The sequence below is a fragment of the Pseudonaja textilis genome, chromosome 2 (assembly GCF_049901715.1).
Source record: "Pseudonaja textilis isolate UNSWEBS1 chromosome 2, rPseTex1.2, whole genome shotgun sequence".
Taxonomy (NCBI): domain Eukaryota; kingdom Metazoa; phylum Chordata; class Lepidosauria; order Squamata; family Elapidae; genus Pseudonaja; species Pseudonaja textilis.
Genome location: NC_141991.1, coordinates 62,108,257 through 62,122,316, shown reverse-complemented (window position 1 = coordinate 62,122,316; position 14,060 = coordinate 62,108,257). Strand labels below are relative to the sequence as shown.

At 41.0% G+C, this 14,060-nt stretch overlaps 2 protein-coding genes across 2 annotated transcripts in view; both read right to left on the bottom strand.

Annotated features, from left to right (window-relative positions):
- Positions 1–569: 569 nt before the first annotated feature.
- Positions 570–10,811, bottom strand: TUSC2 (tumor suppressor 2, mitochondrial calcium regulator). The gene is made up of 3 exons (XM_026725476.2): positions 10,411–10,811; positions 6,452–6,572; positions 570–3,805 (listed from the first exon to the last, which is right to left on the bottom strand). Exons 1-3 carry the CDS (start codon positions 10,554–10,556, stop codon positions 3,740–3,742), a joined length of 333 nt encoding a protein of 110 aa, XP_026581261.1. The 5' UTR covers positions 10,557–10,811; the 3' UTR covers positions 570–3,739.
- Positions 10,812–12,477: 1,666 nt separating this feature from the next.
- The window catches only part of RASSF1 (Ras association domain family member 1), a 32,110-nt gene continuing 30,527 nt past the window's right edge, over positions 12,478–14,060 (bottom strand). The window contains exon 6 of the mRNA XM_026725454.2: positions 12,478–13,870. Within this exon, the coding sequence (XP_026581239.1) occupies positions 13,724–13,870 (147 nt within the window). The 3' untranslated portion in view covers positions 12,478–13,723. The remainder of the gene's footprint in view (positions 13,871–14,060) is intronic.

The following is a 14,060-nucleotide window of genomic DNA, read 5'->3' as shown; positions in this document are numbered from 1 at the left end:
CTTGGGCCACTTACTCTCATGCCTCAGAAGGAGGCAATGGCAAACCATTTTTAAAATCTTTTAAAATCTAGTCAGGAAAACTGCAGGGACGCATCCGGGCACTGCCTGGGAATTAACACTTACCCAAAGGCACGCACAAAAAAAAGACCATCCCACAACTCAGACTTGAACTTCATTTTTTCCTTTCTGATCCTTTACTGTCACCATTATATTCGTTCAATGTCTCTAGCACTTTTGTTTTAACCTAACCCAACAACTCAAAGAGAATGAATGGTCAATGTGTGCCAAGATTAGCAAGATCATTAAAAGTGGTGGTGGTGGCATTACTGGTAGATGTCCAAAGGAAACCAGAGTTAACTTTTACTTAGATCTCCAATGGGCAACCAGTAATGAAAAAAACCATTACTGTGGCTAATGGAAGACAGGGGACTAGTATACTAAGCCGCTAATGCAAGCTGGAGCTTACCAGACTCTAAGAAGCAGTTACTTAATTAAATGATGCCTCTTGGGTCATAGTCAGAAGTAACTGAATTTCTGAACATCAAACAGAGCCACAACTACAGGCATACTCTGGGATATACAAACAATTTTATTGAAATTTAACAAAATTCAACAAATGCACTTCAAGGCAGAGGAAATAGATATTAGACATGTTTGCCTCCAAGTTTCCTTTCTGTGTGCTACAAGAACAGAAAGGGTAGTGCCAGTGGCGTAGAACTGAGTTCAGTTCTACCCCGCCACACGCACAGAAGGACCATTAAAATCAAATAGAGCCTTTTGCTTATTCCAAAAGATAGTGATATCAATATTTTTGTCTATATACCATCATCTGCTTTCACAGTATCAGCATCCTATATAAAGTAGTCTCCCCTAGCCCTCACCCTCATCACAGCTGCCATTTGCACGAGGAACCGAGCTGCTAGAGAAAGCAAGATGGGAGGGATGGCAGAATCCCAGCAGAGCAACTGCACAGCTGGAGACCCAGTGGACAGGCAAGGAGACGGCCTTGGAGAGATGATGAGATGTCAGCTGCCGATATTCTCCTGGGAAATCTACTGCAGCTTAGGGAAAGGTCAAGCGAGGCAGAAATGAGACCTCCTTTGCACAGAGGCTCCATTGAGATGCCAGTCAAAAAGACAGTGAGAGCAATTTGCTGTGCAAGTCACAAGGAAAATGAAAGCCAACATAGCACACTACTTTTCTGATCACAGGGCATTTGCTTGCTCCAAAAATAACCAATGGAAGAACATAAACCAAGTATTTTAGAAATGTAGGTATGAGAAAGACTTGTTACCAACAACCCTTCTGTCTCCCATGAATAAAATCTCTAGATTGGGGAGTCGAATATTCCAGTTTGAGGATCAAATGTAACCCAACACTGAGCAAACTGCTTCTTCTGACCTACTTTTGAGGTAAGCTTCTTAATAAACAATTACCCTTCCCCTCAATTACTCAAGAAGTAGCATCGTTCAGCTCCCTGATGACAACCTAAGATTCATTATGGACCATCGTGCTGAAATGGAGAGTATTCGTTGGCCCAGCAAGTTTGCAAACTCATCTCGATCTGCAGGATGCTCTTGTTTCACTGCAATGAAATTTCCTTCCCTTAATAAAGATCAGAGATGTCCGATTATCATATTCTTCACTTTAAAAGTGAATCAAAATTCAGATTTCACTACATAAAGGGGATGTTGGCTGTTTGTACACTTTCTATCCCCAGGTAATCCCACAACTGGTAAACTCATAACCTGATTTCTGAATGGCAAAGCAGTGGCAACTGAGGAAACCAATGGGAACTATGCTCCAAGTATCAATCCTAATATGTAACGCAGATGTGTAACTAAGGAGGGGAAGGAAGATGAGAGAGTGAATAGGTAGGCCTCTGTCAGCATTATGTATGCAGTCCATGGCCCTTCTACTTAGGCTTTGAATGCTTAAAAAGGACTTCTTTGCATGGGCGGAGATGAAAGGATGCACATTAACTTATTAATATTGTGATGCAACTGTGTACAAGCTAATTATACTGAACATTGAGGTAGCAATGCCTGAAGTGCTCAGAAAGGCAATGACACACTCTGGGAAAGAAATATGATGTGCAATGAACCCACCCACACTCCAGTTTTAAAGCTTAATACCAAGTCTGATGGGTGGGTAAAAAGGCAGGCAGGCAGGCAGGCAAGGATTGTTCGGCTGTACATTGCATATGAAAGCCTCTTCGTAAGAGTGCTTTTAATAGGGATTGCCTGATCCCCTCTCAGCAGCAGGTTAGCTCTACATCGTGAAAGCAAGAAGCCTGGGATGAAGAGGTAGGCATACTGCTTCAGTACTTGCTCAGCTATCAGTACCATAGCAAAACATTCCACATTCATACATCAGGGAGAAGGGTAATGCCCTTCGAAACAGAAAAGATGTCACTCTCATTTGAAGTGTGCTGCATTCTCCACTTATCAGACATTACTTGGTCCAATCCAAGGAGTCTGCCAAAGGAAGATCACAGGATTTTGTTATTATTTGCCGGCAGAGGGAGATGAAGGGGAAAATGCACAGCCAAATTAGATGGCAAAACATCTTGACCAAAGTACAGTTATCTTAGGAGAGACAGTATAACCTAAGAAAGAGATGGAAACCTTTGGCTCTCCAGCAATCCCAGAGAACATGACTGATGGTGGAGGATGCCTGAATCTGCAGTTCAACAACATGGGGAGGACCATATGTGGAGTCCCTCCATGTACAAATGGGAAACCAATATGGGAACAAGTTATTCTACCACAAGAAGGAAGAGTAAAATCTGTTCTTCTGACACGGGGCTTTCGAGAGGTGGTCCTGGACTATGAATCTCATTCAGCTCCAGTTAGCAAAATCACTGGCCCTACAGTCACTGTGCTTTAGCATTTATTGGAAGGCTCTAGGTAAGGGAAGGGTGCCCTCTTGAAAGACAATTGCTTCCTAAGATGTACTCTATTCGGTGCGCTTTAACAGAAAAGCTTCATATCCAGATGCTACTTCATACCTTCAATCTTGCAAAGTTCAGAAAGATGAAACCTGCAAAGAAAACAGTGCAACTCCCAAGGGAAATGTAACAAAGAGAGGAAAAACTACTTGTTGGTCTCTTTCCTATGACCGCTTCAAAAATGATTCTGTTTTGAACAGTTTATTAAGTGCAACTTTGTTCTCCCTGCCTCCACAAAGGTATAGTAGAGTATTAAGTCTTTCGGCCTATGCTTATAAGTTAAGTGGGTGAGTGGACAAAGAAGCATAAGAGGTTTTCTGCTCACCTTTACTCATCTTGAGCTGAAATGTCAGTATCAACTTTTGTAAAAGCTGACTGGGGTAATCACGCGGAATATCTGTTCCCCAAAAAGTGCAAGTTGGCTCTCTAGTGTCAAGACATTTGACATCTGCTGCCACCTAAGCATCAATTAGCAGCTGTTGAAAAGGTTCTAGGTGACTCAGTGAAGGAAATTTTGAGTAGGCTCCTAATCAAGGCCTGACTTCTCATCTGACACAGGTCCCACTAATATACATCCTTAGATAATATTATGCCCGATAGTCAGAAGTGTGCCCAGTGTCACAGTTGCTGTCACTGCCTCCAAGCAGAGAAGCGCCAAAGCCTGCTGTCTGTTCGTTCCCCCAATTCATCCTCTGCAGGGACATGTGGCTGCCTAGCATGGTTTACATGAGGTGCAGTAAAACTGGGCAAATAAGATGTACTGACAGCACACAGTAACTTTCTCTTGGCTCAGACCTCACAGATGATAACAGGGAAGTCCACATGAATCCGAGGGTGCTCCAGTTTCACCACGCCCTGGAACAAAAAAGGGATACAGTGTGAGTGAAATGTCATCAAAATTAACTTTCTAGAAGCGGGTTGCAATGATCTTCCCACCTAAGACAGATTGTGCTAAAAAAGTGTCTTGCTCCTAACCAAACATCTGAAAACATTAGTAAAGCAAGTAGGTTCACACGTGCCATAGCTTTGGACTAAAAAGGACTGAAAAGTAGTAATTTATCTGCAGAAAGACACTGAGGAATAGGACCAGAAAGTAGCAAGACCCTTGAAATTTGCTTTAAACAACTTACTTCTATCACTAGAGGGACCAAACGGTTGTGATCAGATGAGCACACAGGGAAATAGGTTTAATTCTTTCTCATGTGAATTACACTAGTGAAATTCACCCCTGAGCTATTTGACTAATGAATCAGGTTGCAGAGCAAGCAATTAATATTGAGGGTTAGGGAAGATAATGATTATGTGCCATCAAGTCATTTTTTACTCCTGGCAACTACATAAAAGGAAAAGACTATTATGATGGACTAAATAATATTAACGAAGAGGATTAATATCTCCTATCAAGCTAAGTTTGCTTAACCCCAGTTCTCTACAGCTGCGTTTATCATTTTTAACTATTTAATAATCACTATTATCCACATCATTCTGTAATTCAGATGTCTTCCCTGCAAGAAAGATGTCCAGCTTTTTAAAGAAAAAAATTTTTTTTAAAGAAGGTCAGTGCACAATTGAATGAATGTGAATGAACACAGCTAAATAAAAGTGCATTAGAACCTGTCTGCAAAATTCTCCCATAGGAAACATAATATCTTCCAGCGCTGCAAGTTTTATCCTACAGATATAACAAACCACAACACAAAGCAAAAGAACCAATTTGGTGAGCAGATAGTCCCTGAATTATAACCATTTGTTTAGCAATTGTTCAAAGTTACAGCAGCACTGGAAAAAAGTAACTCACAACTGATCCTTGCACTTAAAACTTCTGCAGCACCCCTAAGACTACATGATCAAAGTGGCAACTGACGTGTGTTTACATGGTTCAAGCATCATGTGATCGATTATTGTGACTTTCCCAGCCAGCTTTGCAAGCAACTCAACTACTGCAGAGATTCTCTTAGCAATCAAGGCAAAATCAGTCATAAAACTGGGCATGACTCACCAACCTGACCCCCAAATGCGTAAACTGAAGAGTATCCGTAGTACTTAAATTGCTGGCCTAGGAGACCGAGAGTTCTAGACTTGCCTTAGGAATTAAAGCTACGAGTTTAGGCTAGTCATTCTCTCTCAGCTGAATCCACTTAGCGTGGGTGGGGAGGTTGTTATGGGGAAAATAGGAGCAGGAAGAAGCATTATGTATGTTCACTACCTTGTTATTTATTTAAAAAAAACACAGAATAAAAAAAAATCTTTAAAAAAACTTAGCCATTACTATTTTAATACTATTTTTAAATGGTAAGTTTCCAAACTCCAAAATATCAAAAAGCTTTTCAAAGAACAGAACAGATTTTCTAGATCTTCAGTTTGTATAGAAGCAGAGGTGTCAAACTCGATTTCATTGAGGGCTGTGTTTGGCCTCGGGCGACCAAGGTGGGTGTGGTCAGCTTGACGTCACTCATGTCGGGCCTGCCTGCGATGAGCCGAGCACTCTGCCAACAAAAACGGGCTCCCAATCTCCAGAGCTCCATTTTCACTGGCAGAGGCACTGCAGGTCACTTCCTTTGCTGTTTCCAGAGTGGCCCCGCAGGCCAGATCTAGGCATCCTGCAGACCGATTCTGGCCTGTGGGTCTTGAGTTTGACATCTCTGGTATATAGAGTATTGAAAGGAAAAGCATTCACAGTTTCTGGGGTAGAATTACTACACTGACAGGCCTTCAAAGGCTATGTCTGATACTGGATGTAAAGACAGCATTTCCAATTAACTACACATTCCTCTGGGCATGTTAGCTAGAGATCAGGGAGAAAAATAAACCTCTTGTATATGTTATGGATCACTACAAAAAGAAGAGCAACATTTGGTCAAAGCAAAACTAAACCAAGTTACCAAAAGAAAAAAAAACACGCACACACCGTACTTTCAAGGATGGCATAATTGCCTATTAAATTATAGAACACCATTTATGTTCTCTGCTTTTAGTCCATGGTGCTTCATTTGGACTGTTTAAAAAACACAAATATGGAATATTCTACAGATCTGTTTATGCTTAAGATTATGTGGCTTACCTTCAGAAATGAGGCATTTATTCCTTCAAAGGAACAAATCAACACTATATCAAAATTACAATATTTCATTTTGAATAAATCTTTTTAACGTCAGGTATAGGAAAAATCCCTGATGAGGAAACTGGCTGAAATAGACCACTAACTGCAGCAGTTTCAAAGTCTCTGCTGCAGTATGAAACATCTTTCCTCAGATGACACAAAGCAATCTTAAAGGCTCTGTTTTCTTACATTAAATCCAATCAGAGATACAAAAAAACACTTTAAAAGCCTTGCAAATTCTAGAAATTAATCCAGTTCTCCCTAATCTGGTGCATATTGGATCAGAATCTGGGAGCTTCTATCAAGTATGAAGATGTCCAGATTGAAAAGGCTGGATCAAATGGTCTTGCTTAGTGTTTTTGAGTCTTTGTTTGAATCCAAAACACAACAATAAACATTACCTGAGGTATCAGGTTCTTGTGAATTCTTTTGAGCTTGGCACGCTTCCTCCCATTCTTGGTGATTATTGTCTCCTCATAAAACTCATGTGCCAGGTCACCATCTTCATCGTAATACATAGAGCTGAAAGGAAATGAGAAAATTTGAAAAGTAGTATCAACAAAGGACAAACTGCTGAAGCAGTATAGAGATTATGTTAATTGTAATTAGGAGATAGACAGATGGCATCTGCTGCTGCCAACAGGCTTCGGCTGAACCATAGCAATAGTGAATGGCTTAGAGTGCATGGGGCTTCAAGATCTGGGACTCAGGACACCTTTTGTCACCTGGATTTGGTGGCAATACCTCAGACAACCCGTTTCGCATCTTGGGTGTTCTGCTGAAGTCATGGCTCCTGCTTGAAGAGCAAGCGTCAGTCATGGCTAGGTATAACTTCAGATTGTGTGAGAAGTTGCAGCCTTTCCTGGTTGAGGAGTCGCTGTGCTCAACCATTCAAGCTCTAGTCATCTCATGTCTAGACTACTGCAATGTGCTCTACATGGGGATAATCTTGAAGAGCATTCTGAAGCTACAACTGTGTGTGGCAGTTTTGGGGGACCCTAGAGTGGCCCATATTATACTTCTGCTCTGCAAGTTGCAATGGCTGCCAGTTTGCTTCTGGGTGCAATTAAAGTTGTTGGTTATTATCTTTAAGGCCCTTCATGGCATGGGTCCAAGTCTTATCCCATAGGATTGCTCTCCACCCACCCATGCCAGCAGGGGCATGCTATGGACCCCATCAGTCAGTTCCAGATGGTGGGGTCCAGAATAGCCTTCTCTAAACATGGCTTCTGCCCTTTGGAACATTGTGTCCCCTGGGATGAGGTCTGTTCCTACCCTCCTGACTTTTCCTAAGGGCTTCAAGACCTGACAGGGGGTGCCAACTGGGAAGTTTCACACTGGAGGTGGCTGATGGACCAATAGCAGATCTCACCTATCTCCCATCCTGCTTCCTTCATCTCCATCTTTGTCATAATCAGTACTTTTAATGTTACATGTCTGTGTGTGCTTATATGGTTTTATTGCTTTTAATGTTGTAAGCTGCCCAGAGTCACATTGCAATGAGATGAGCAGCAAAAAGATTAATAAATATTTGTATATTGGTTATAGAGCAGGCTTCTTGTTTTAGAAAAAAATCTTGATTTTCTAAGTAGGACTGAAGCACACTTTTAAAACAAATCTTGTGTAACGACACCGATTTCAAATCACAAAGATAAAGTCTCGAATGGATTCTTCTGTAGATTGGAACAAAGAACAATGGTTGTGCATCACTTCTTGCCATGTTTTATGATTTCTCATCATCTTCTAGTGCAATAAAACTTATGCAGATAATTACCAATTTATATGACATTCATTAACAACTAAGGAGGAGACTTCTCTTGAGACTCAATCTTCATAATTAAAAATTTAAATATATATTTACAGAAATGTGAAATACCACAAAGATATCCGAAATACACATTTTGTATTTGCTTAAAAAAAAGAAAAAGTAGAAAAACTGTTTAAACGACAAGATGTCACAAGTATGCATTAATATACCATAAATATCTAATATAATGGGGATAAATTTCAAATGGTTTCCTTATATTTCAGAGATTTAGATCAGTGATGGCAAACCTATGGCACATGTGCTACACGCAGAGCCACTTCTGCTGGCACAAGAGAGGTTGTCTGGAAGAGCCCCCTGCGCATGTGCGCCGCCGCCCAACAGCTGATTGTCAGGTATCTGCGCAGATGCATGCACATGTGCAGAGATGTGCAGTGTGTGCAAGGAGGTCACACATGCGTGTGCAGGGGCATGGGGGGGGGGGAAAGCATGCATTGCCTTCTGGGTGCACAGGAGCCAAAAAAAGTTAGCCACCATCATTTGCTATATACACGTAAGTTATTTTTTCCAGTAAGTGACTGCTTCAAACTGTACATTTAAACAATCTAACATATTGCCAAATCTAATTGCAGACACTCTTCACTAACAAACTTGGGTTCTGCCATAAAACAATGTTCAGATAACTGAAGTTGTTTACATTAGATGTTTACATTTGTTTTTTCCCAAACTTGCAACTCTAAATGAAAGTGGACTTGTCTTCTGCCAATAATTAATGGAAGCAGAATGAATGAGAATTGGAGAAAGAAACCGGGAACAATCTAGCATATACAAATGAGAACTAAAATGCTGCAGTCAGACTGCAATTACATTTCATTTAGGAACTCTCAGCCACAATACACATTTCAAAGAGTTGTGCATTTTGACAAATTTAACTTAATCAGCAGGGAGACAGACATACCATTTTTGCCTATATATAACATGTATTGTAAGATTAAATTAAGATAAATTTAAACTTTGGAAAGTTGTAAAGTACTAATAAATCTAACAATTGACTCAATGTACAAATCTTAAAGCATCCCTGATAGATGCTGTCCATGAAACACAACCAAGGCAAGGGAATTACTGGATCGCTGTGTTCTTTCATTGTTAAGCCCATTTAGTATCAGCAAGTTATTTGCAAAATTCAGCTCAGGAACTTACTTTTCTATACTATAATTTAAATTCCTTATTCTGTTCTTTGGGATGATGAAGCATTGGAGTTTTTTGTAATACATATTCAGATAAGACTTCTACTATATTTCCCCTCCCTACTTTCAGCCTTTTCTTTTCAATGCTAAATATTTCTCGATCCTATTTGATGCATTTATTGTCCTCTGATCATCTCCATAACCTTTGGGCATTTGATCCCAATTTTTCAGAATCTTCTTTAAGAACTGTTGCTATCTTGATGTGTTTGCTAACAGTTATATATGATGTTGCTCCTGACAATTTAGCTAGATCTGGACTACAAAAAGCTACTTAATTATGAATGATGTGTTCTTCAAAGATTCTGCAGAATGGGCTGCAAAACACTTCAGATGCTGAATCGATGTCAGAGTAAAATGCCATTATCACAAGCAATCTGGAACAAGAGAACTATAAACTGAGACTTCTCATTCTCAATAAATACAATTGATAATAAATCATCAAAATTCTTTAGAAGCTACAATTATCCTGCAACAATATTCAAAAATTAAAGTGCCTCTGCTTCTTTCTTTTCCACTGAATGAATGTGTGTGTGTATATGTGTGTATGTATGTGTGTGTGTGTGTGTGTGTGTGTGTGTGTGTGTGTGTGTATAATATATATATATATTGCAGAAAATAAATATCGAGGAAGCAAGGTAAATAAATACTTCAGTCATTTATTTCCTAGCTCCAGAACAATTCTTGATTTATTTCTCCTGAGACATTGCTAACAACGGGAGAGAGAGACCCTATGTTGTATGCCAACACCTCTATGCTATTCTTTCCACTTTTGAATAAGCAAAAATCTGGAAAAGGCTCTCAGGCTGGGAAAGAGGGAAGGAAGAAAAGAAGCGCGGAAGAGCAGCAGCAGCAGCAAGGTGGACGGAGCCAGTCACTGTGGCAATGACTGCACCCGTTGAAAGGCCGAGTTAAGGGCAGGTGGTCACGGCCAAAATCGATGTGGTCGCTAAGAGTCGGAAACGACTTGGCGCATCATCACCACCATCTTCATCATGCACGGAGTTGCCCGCGGACAGGTGGGCTCAAGGCCCCTGGCCAGGTTTCCCAAAGTAGCGTCTCAGGAGCGGCCCTGTCCAAAAGGGAAACTCCGATGATGTTCTTTGGGTCACCCCGAAGTCAGCGGGCGACGGAGGGAGAAGTACGGGGAAATCGGGCAGCTTCAATCTCCTTCTCCTCCTCCCCCCCCCCCACATAACCGCGAGGAACCGAAGCAAGGAGGACATCGGGAGGGAAAGCACCCGCCGTCCTGCTTTTACTTGAGGTCCGATGCTCAGGGCAGGCAGGGGAAAAGCCAGGCTTGCAAGACCGCCTAGCCAGCCCCCGGTTCCCGCTCCAGCTTCCCTCTTACCCGCGGCGGGTGAAGACGAAGGGGGTAGCCGAGCAGAGCCCCCGAGCTCGAGCCAGCGTCTGATCGCCGGTTGACCTCTCGGAGCCGCCTGGCCCACCCGAGCCAAAGAGCCAGAGGCCTCGGGACTTGGAGCCGCTGGTGCCCATGGCTCAGAGCAGCAGCAGCAGCAGCGGCAGCAGCAAAAGCCTCATGACCACGAAAAGGAGGGACAAGACGCCCGACGATCCCCTGGGGCCAGCAACGGGTCCTTCCTCGCGCCGGAAGTTCACCCCTCCCACGGCGCAACTTCCGGCACCGCCCATTCCGAAAGTCCACTCTTTGAGGCGGGGGGAAGCGCCGCGTTACGGAGGGCTCGAGCGCATCTACTCCAATCGCAACTTCCGGTTGCCTCTGGAACGGATAATGCTCATCGCAAACTGGGAGGGAAAAATGCTGTAGAAAGTGGGCCGGATCGGAGGAGTCGTGCTGAGGCATTTGAAGGTGACAAACGCCCCATTATCCGCTCAAGCGCATTGCCTCTTTCGAAAGGCCCGCTAGGACGATTTGATATGGAGTGATCAGAATGCCGTATTTGTTTCTTAGCTGATACCGCATGGTTGCTATGGGCAGTCTTGGCAGAACACTGTATTTTCTAATGCTGCCCCATGCTATAAACACAAGCAATTGATAATTCAAAGTCATCCATTGCATCAGGGTGCTTTTAATTTGTGTTAGCTTGAATGTTATTTGAGTCAAGCTATAGTAGGAGATATGATTTATCAGCAGTCCATAAGATATGAAGTACCCAAATAATTTCCATGTAAATCTTCCTCTCTTCTAAGGAGCTCCGTGGGGGATAGGCACCCCTTATTTTGTGGTCCTTATAGCCTAGTGAAGTGAGTTGAGGTGAGAGTTTGATCCATAATTGAATCTCTGGGTTAGTCTTAAGCCAAGTGTGGGTTGCCCCAGTCTCTTAATTGTTACACATCTAAGCTGTGCTGCCCAGAAGGTAATTTTAGTAACACAGGCAGTTGATAATTTGTCACTTGGTATTATGCTACATGTGATTTCACCAATTTCTGCACAAGAAACACTGCATTAAATTCAAGTTTATTTAGTAGCCACACCACCATTTGTGCAAACCTTTAAGATGGGGACATGAAATAATTTTGTACACAAGAACAATTAAACAGTCAAATTTTATGCAATAAATTACGGACTTTAGGCCATGTTTATTTGATATATGCAGAATTGTACCTAAGGTGATGGTATATAAATAAGTCTTAAGTGGCTCTACTCTTTCTTAATGGGAAGTGAGGCAAATGATGAACATTGATCACTTTAAGATTGAGGATTTGAGGATTCTTTCACATTCTTTCTGTATCCATGATGCAATGGAGGTTCCAGCTGAGCTGATTAATTTCACAACATTAGCATCTCAGATCTTTTTCCATGGTAAATATGGCAGAAAGGGTTTCCATTGGAAAGAATTACTGTTAGCTATGTAGAAGTAGTCTATTATATGTTTTGTACGTTTATTTGCTATATCAAATATTAATCTATTTAAAAACATTTGAATGTTACAGGGTTTGGATAAGATTTAGATCCACTGTATAATAGAAACATGGTACATGGTACATCAATGCAGCAATGTAGGGCAACATAGCAGAGTAGTTTTGCTGCAAAAATTTACCTTAGTTGGAAAAAGATAAGATGTAGTATTCATTTTATTTATTGTCTCTCAATAGTCCACAATAGGTTCCAGCAATAATACTTCAGTCAGAATCTAAACTTAGCTTTTTAAATGGCTTTTTCAGAAAGAAACAAATCTTGGTTAATACTGCACAATAAATCACTGATAAAATTATTCTGGTTTGTGTACCTAATAAACCCCTTGGCTTAACATATTACTTCAATCCAGCTAATTTTAAGGCACATCAATCAATTTTGGGTTTCAAAGATGGCAGAGGATCAGGATGAAAAGATACAGTTTGAATATGGTTTGTAGGAACTAACAGATGTGACACTACATGCAGATGTCATTTTTGGGCATAGTCTTCAAGTAAGAAAGTAATATTACACCAAATATTTCTCATCCCTGAATCATTTATTGATTGGTATATAAGCAGTATCATTCATAACCTAATCAATCCCCCAAAATGATTTATCCATTCAGTTCAAACAATGAACAATCCTAGTTAATCCATTCAATGTTCAAGATAGTTAACAATTTTAAACAGGATTCCCCAGAAGTGGCAGAGGCCTAACTTTTTTTTAAAAAAGTATTTTTCAATGCTCTGACAAATATACTCGACTATTAAATCCTAAAGAGACCTAATGTAGCAGTACGAATGCCTCCCATGCTACAGATGTTTTGAGCAGCAACCCAGGACATTTCCTGCTATGTTCTTCCCCAAACTAAGATGTTCCACAGCCATACATCAAGATCTCTGTCATGCATGTGCCCATATAAAAAAAAAGTAAGTAGTTATGTTTATAGCAGAAGAGAAGCCTGAGTTCTGAGATTTCTCAAGCAGCTAGATCCAATCTTTCCATAAAGAGAACAAAATAAAGGAGAGATATTGGCAGAATATTTTATACATATATATCAATGTTCCTGTCAACTGTTTTTCTATAGTCCTGAGAGAAGGCAAACTTTAGTCTCCATTTCTCTGTATGATCAAGTCTCAATGACTTCAGATAAGAGGCAGTGGATTTCACTTAATCAGACTGACCATGAAATTCTTACCTAAAGATGAGCTTAAACAGGGTTGAGTGAATTACACTAGTCCCTTAAAAGGAATCTTAATTACCTTATACAAAAATAACAAATATATATTTTTTAAAGAAAAGTGCCATGGATACCTCTCTTCCTGGAATACTTCTAGATTCAAAGCTACTCTAGTTGTTTTCAAGTTAACCACAAATCCTGCCCAATTCCAATCCCAGAGAAACATAGCTCAGCAAGTCTTTTACTGTAAAAGTGGCACTAGCTTTTTGGCACTTTTTTCAGTAACAGTGCTATAGTATTGCCCTAAAATCCCCATCTTCAGACACATTCTGCAGACACATTCTGCAAACACCTTTTTGTTTTCTCACCTGACCCCAATGTGCCATGCATGCAACATTTACTATCCACTCACTCCAAGGGAGCACACACATGCACTGATCAAAGGCTCACAAAGAGATCCATACATTCCTGCTGTCCCTTCCCCACCACTTCCAGAGATACATTCATCCCAGTCGAAGGATCACTTCGTTTGCAGTCCACTAGGCTTCACTGCTTTTGGCATCTTCTCTTACTGGAGTGCTGGGTGTGGGATACAGCATTTCATCAACCTGGGGTGCGAGCAGCTAGAGCCTCTTGCATTTTTTGGCGGCAATGGGCATATTTCTGCAGAATCTGCCGAGTATGTTCCTCTTCTTCACGCTGCAGGATACGCAGAAAGTTCTGCAATTCAGGCATGCTAAAGGCATCCCACTGCAAAAAGCAAGGAAATTGAAGTAACTATCACAATGTGTTTATATCATAGTAATGAGCTTACGACCACTAATCGGGATCTATTTCATCACCTTTTACATTATTTTTCTAGAATCTAAAATAAAGGACTAATCCAAACAAAAGATTCTGGCACAGGAAAAGCAGGGGATCATCATTTTATATCCCTTAT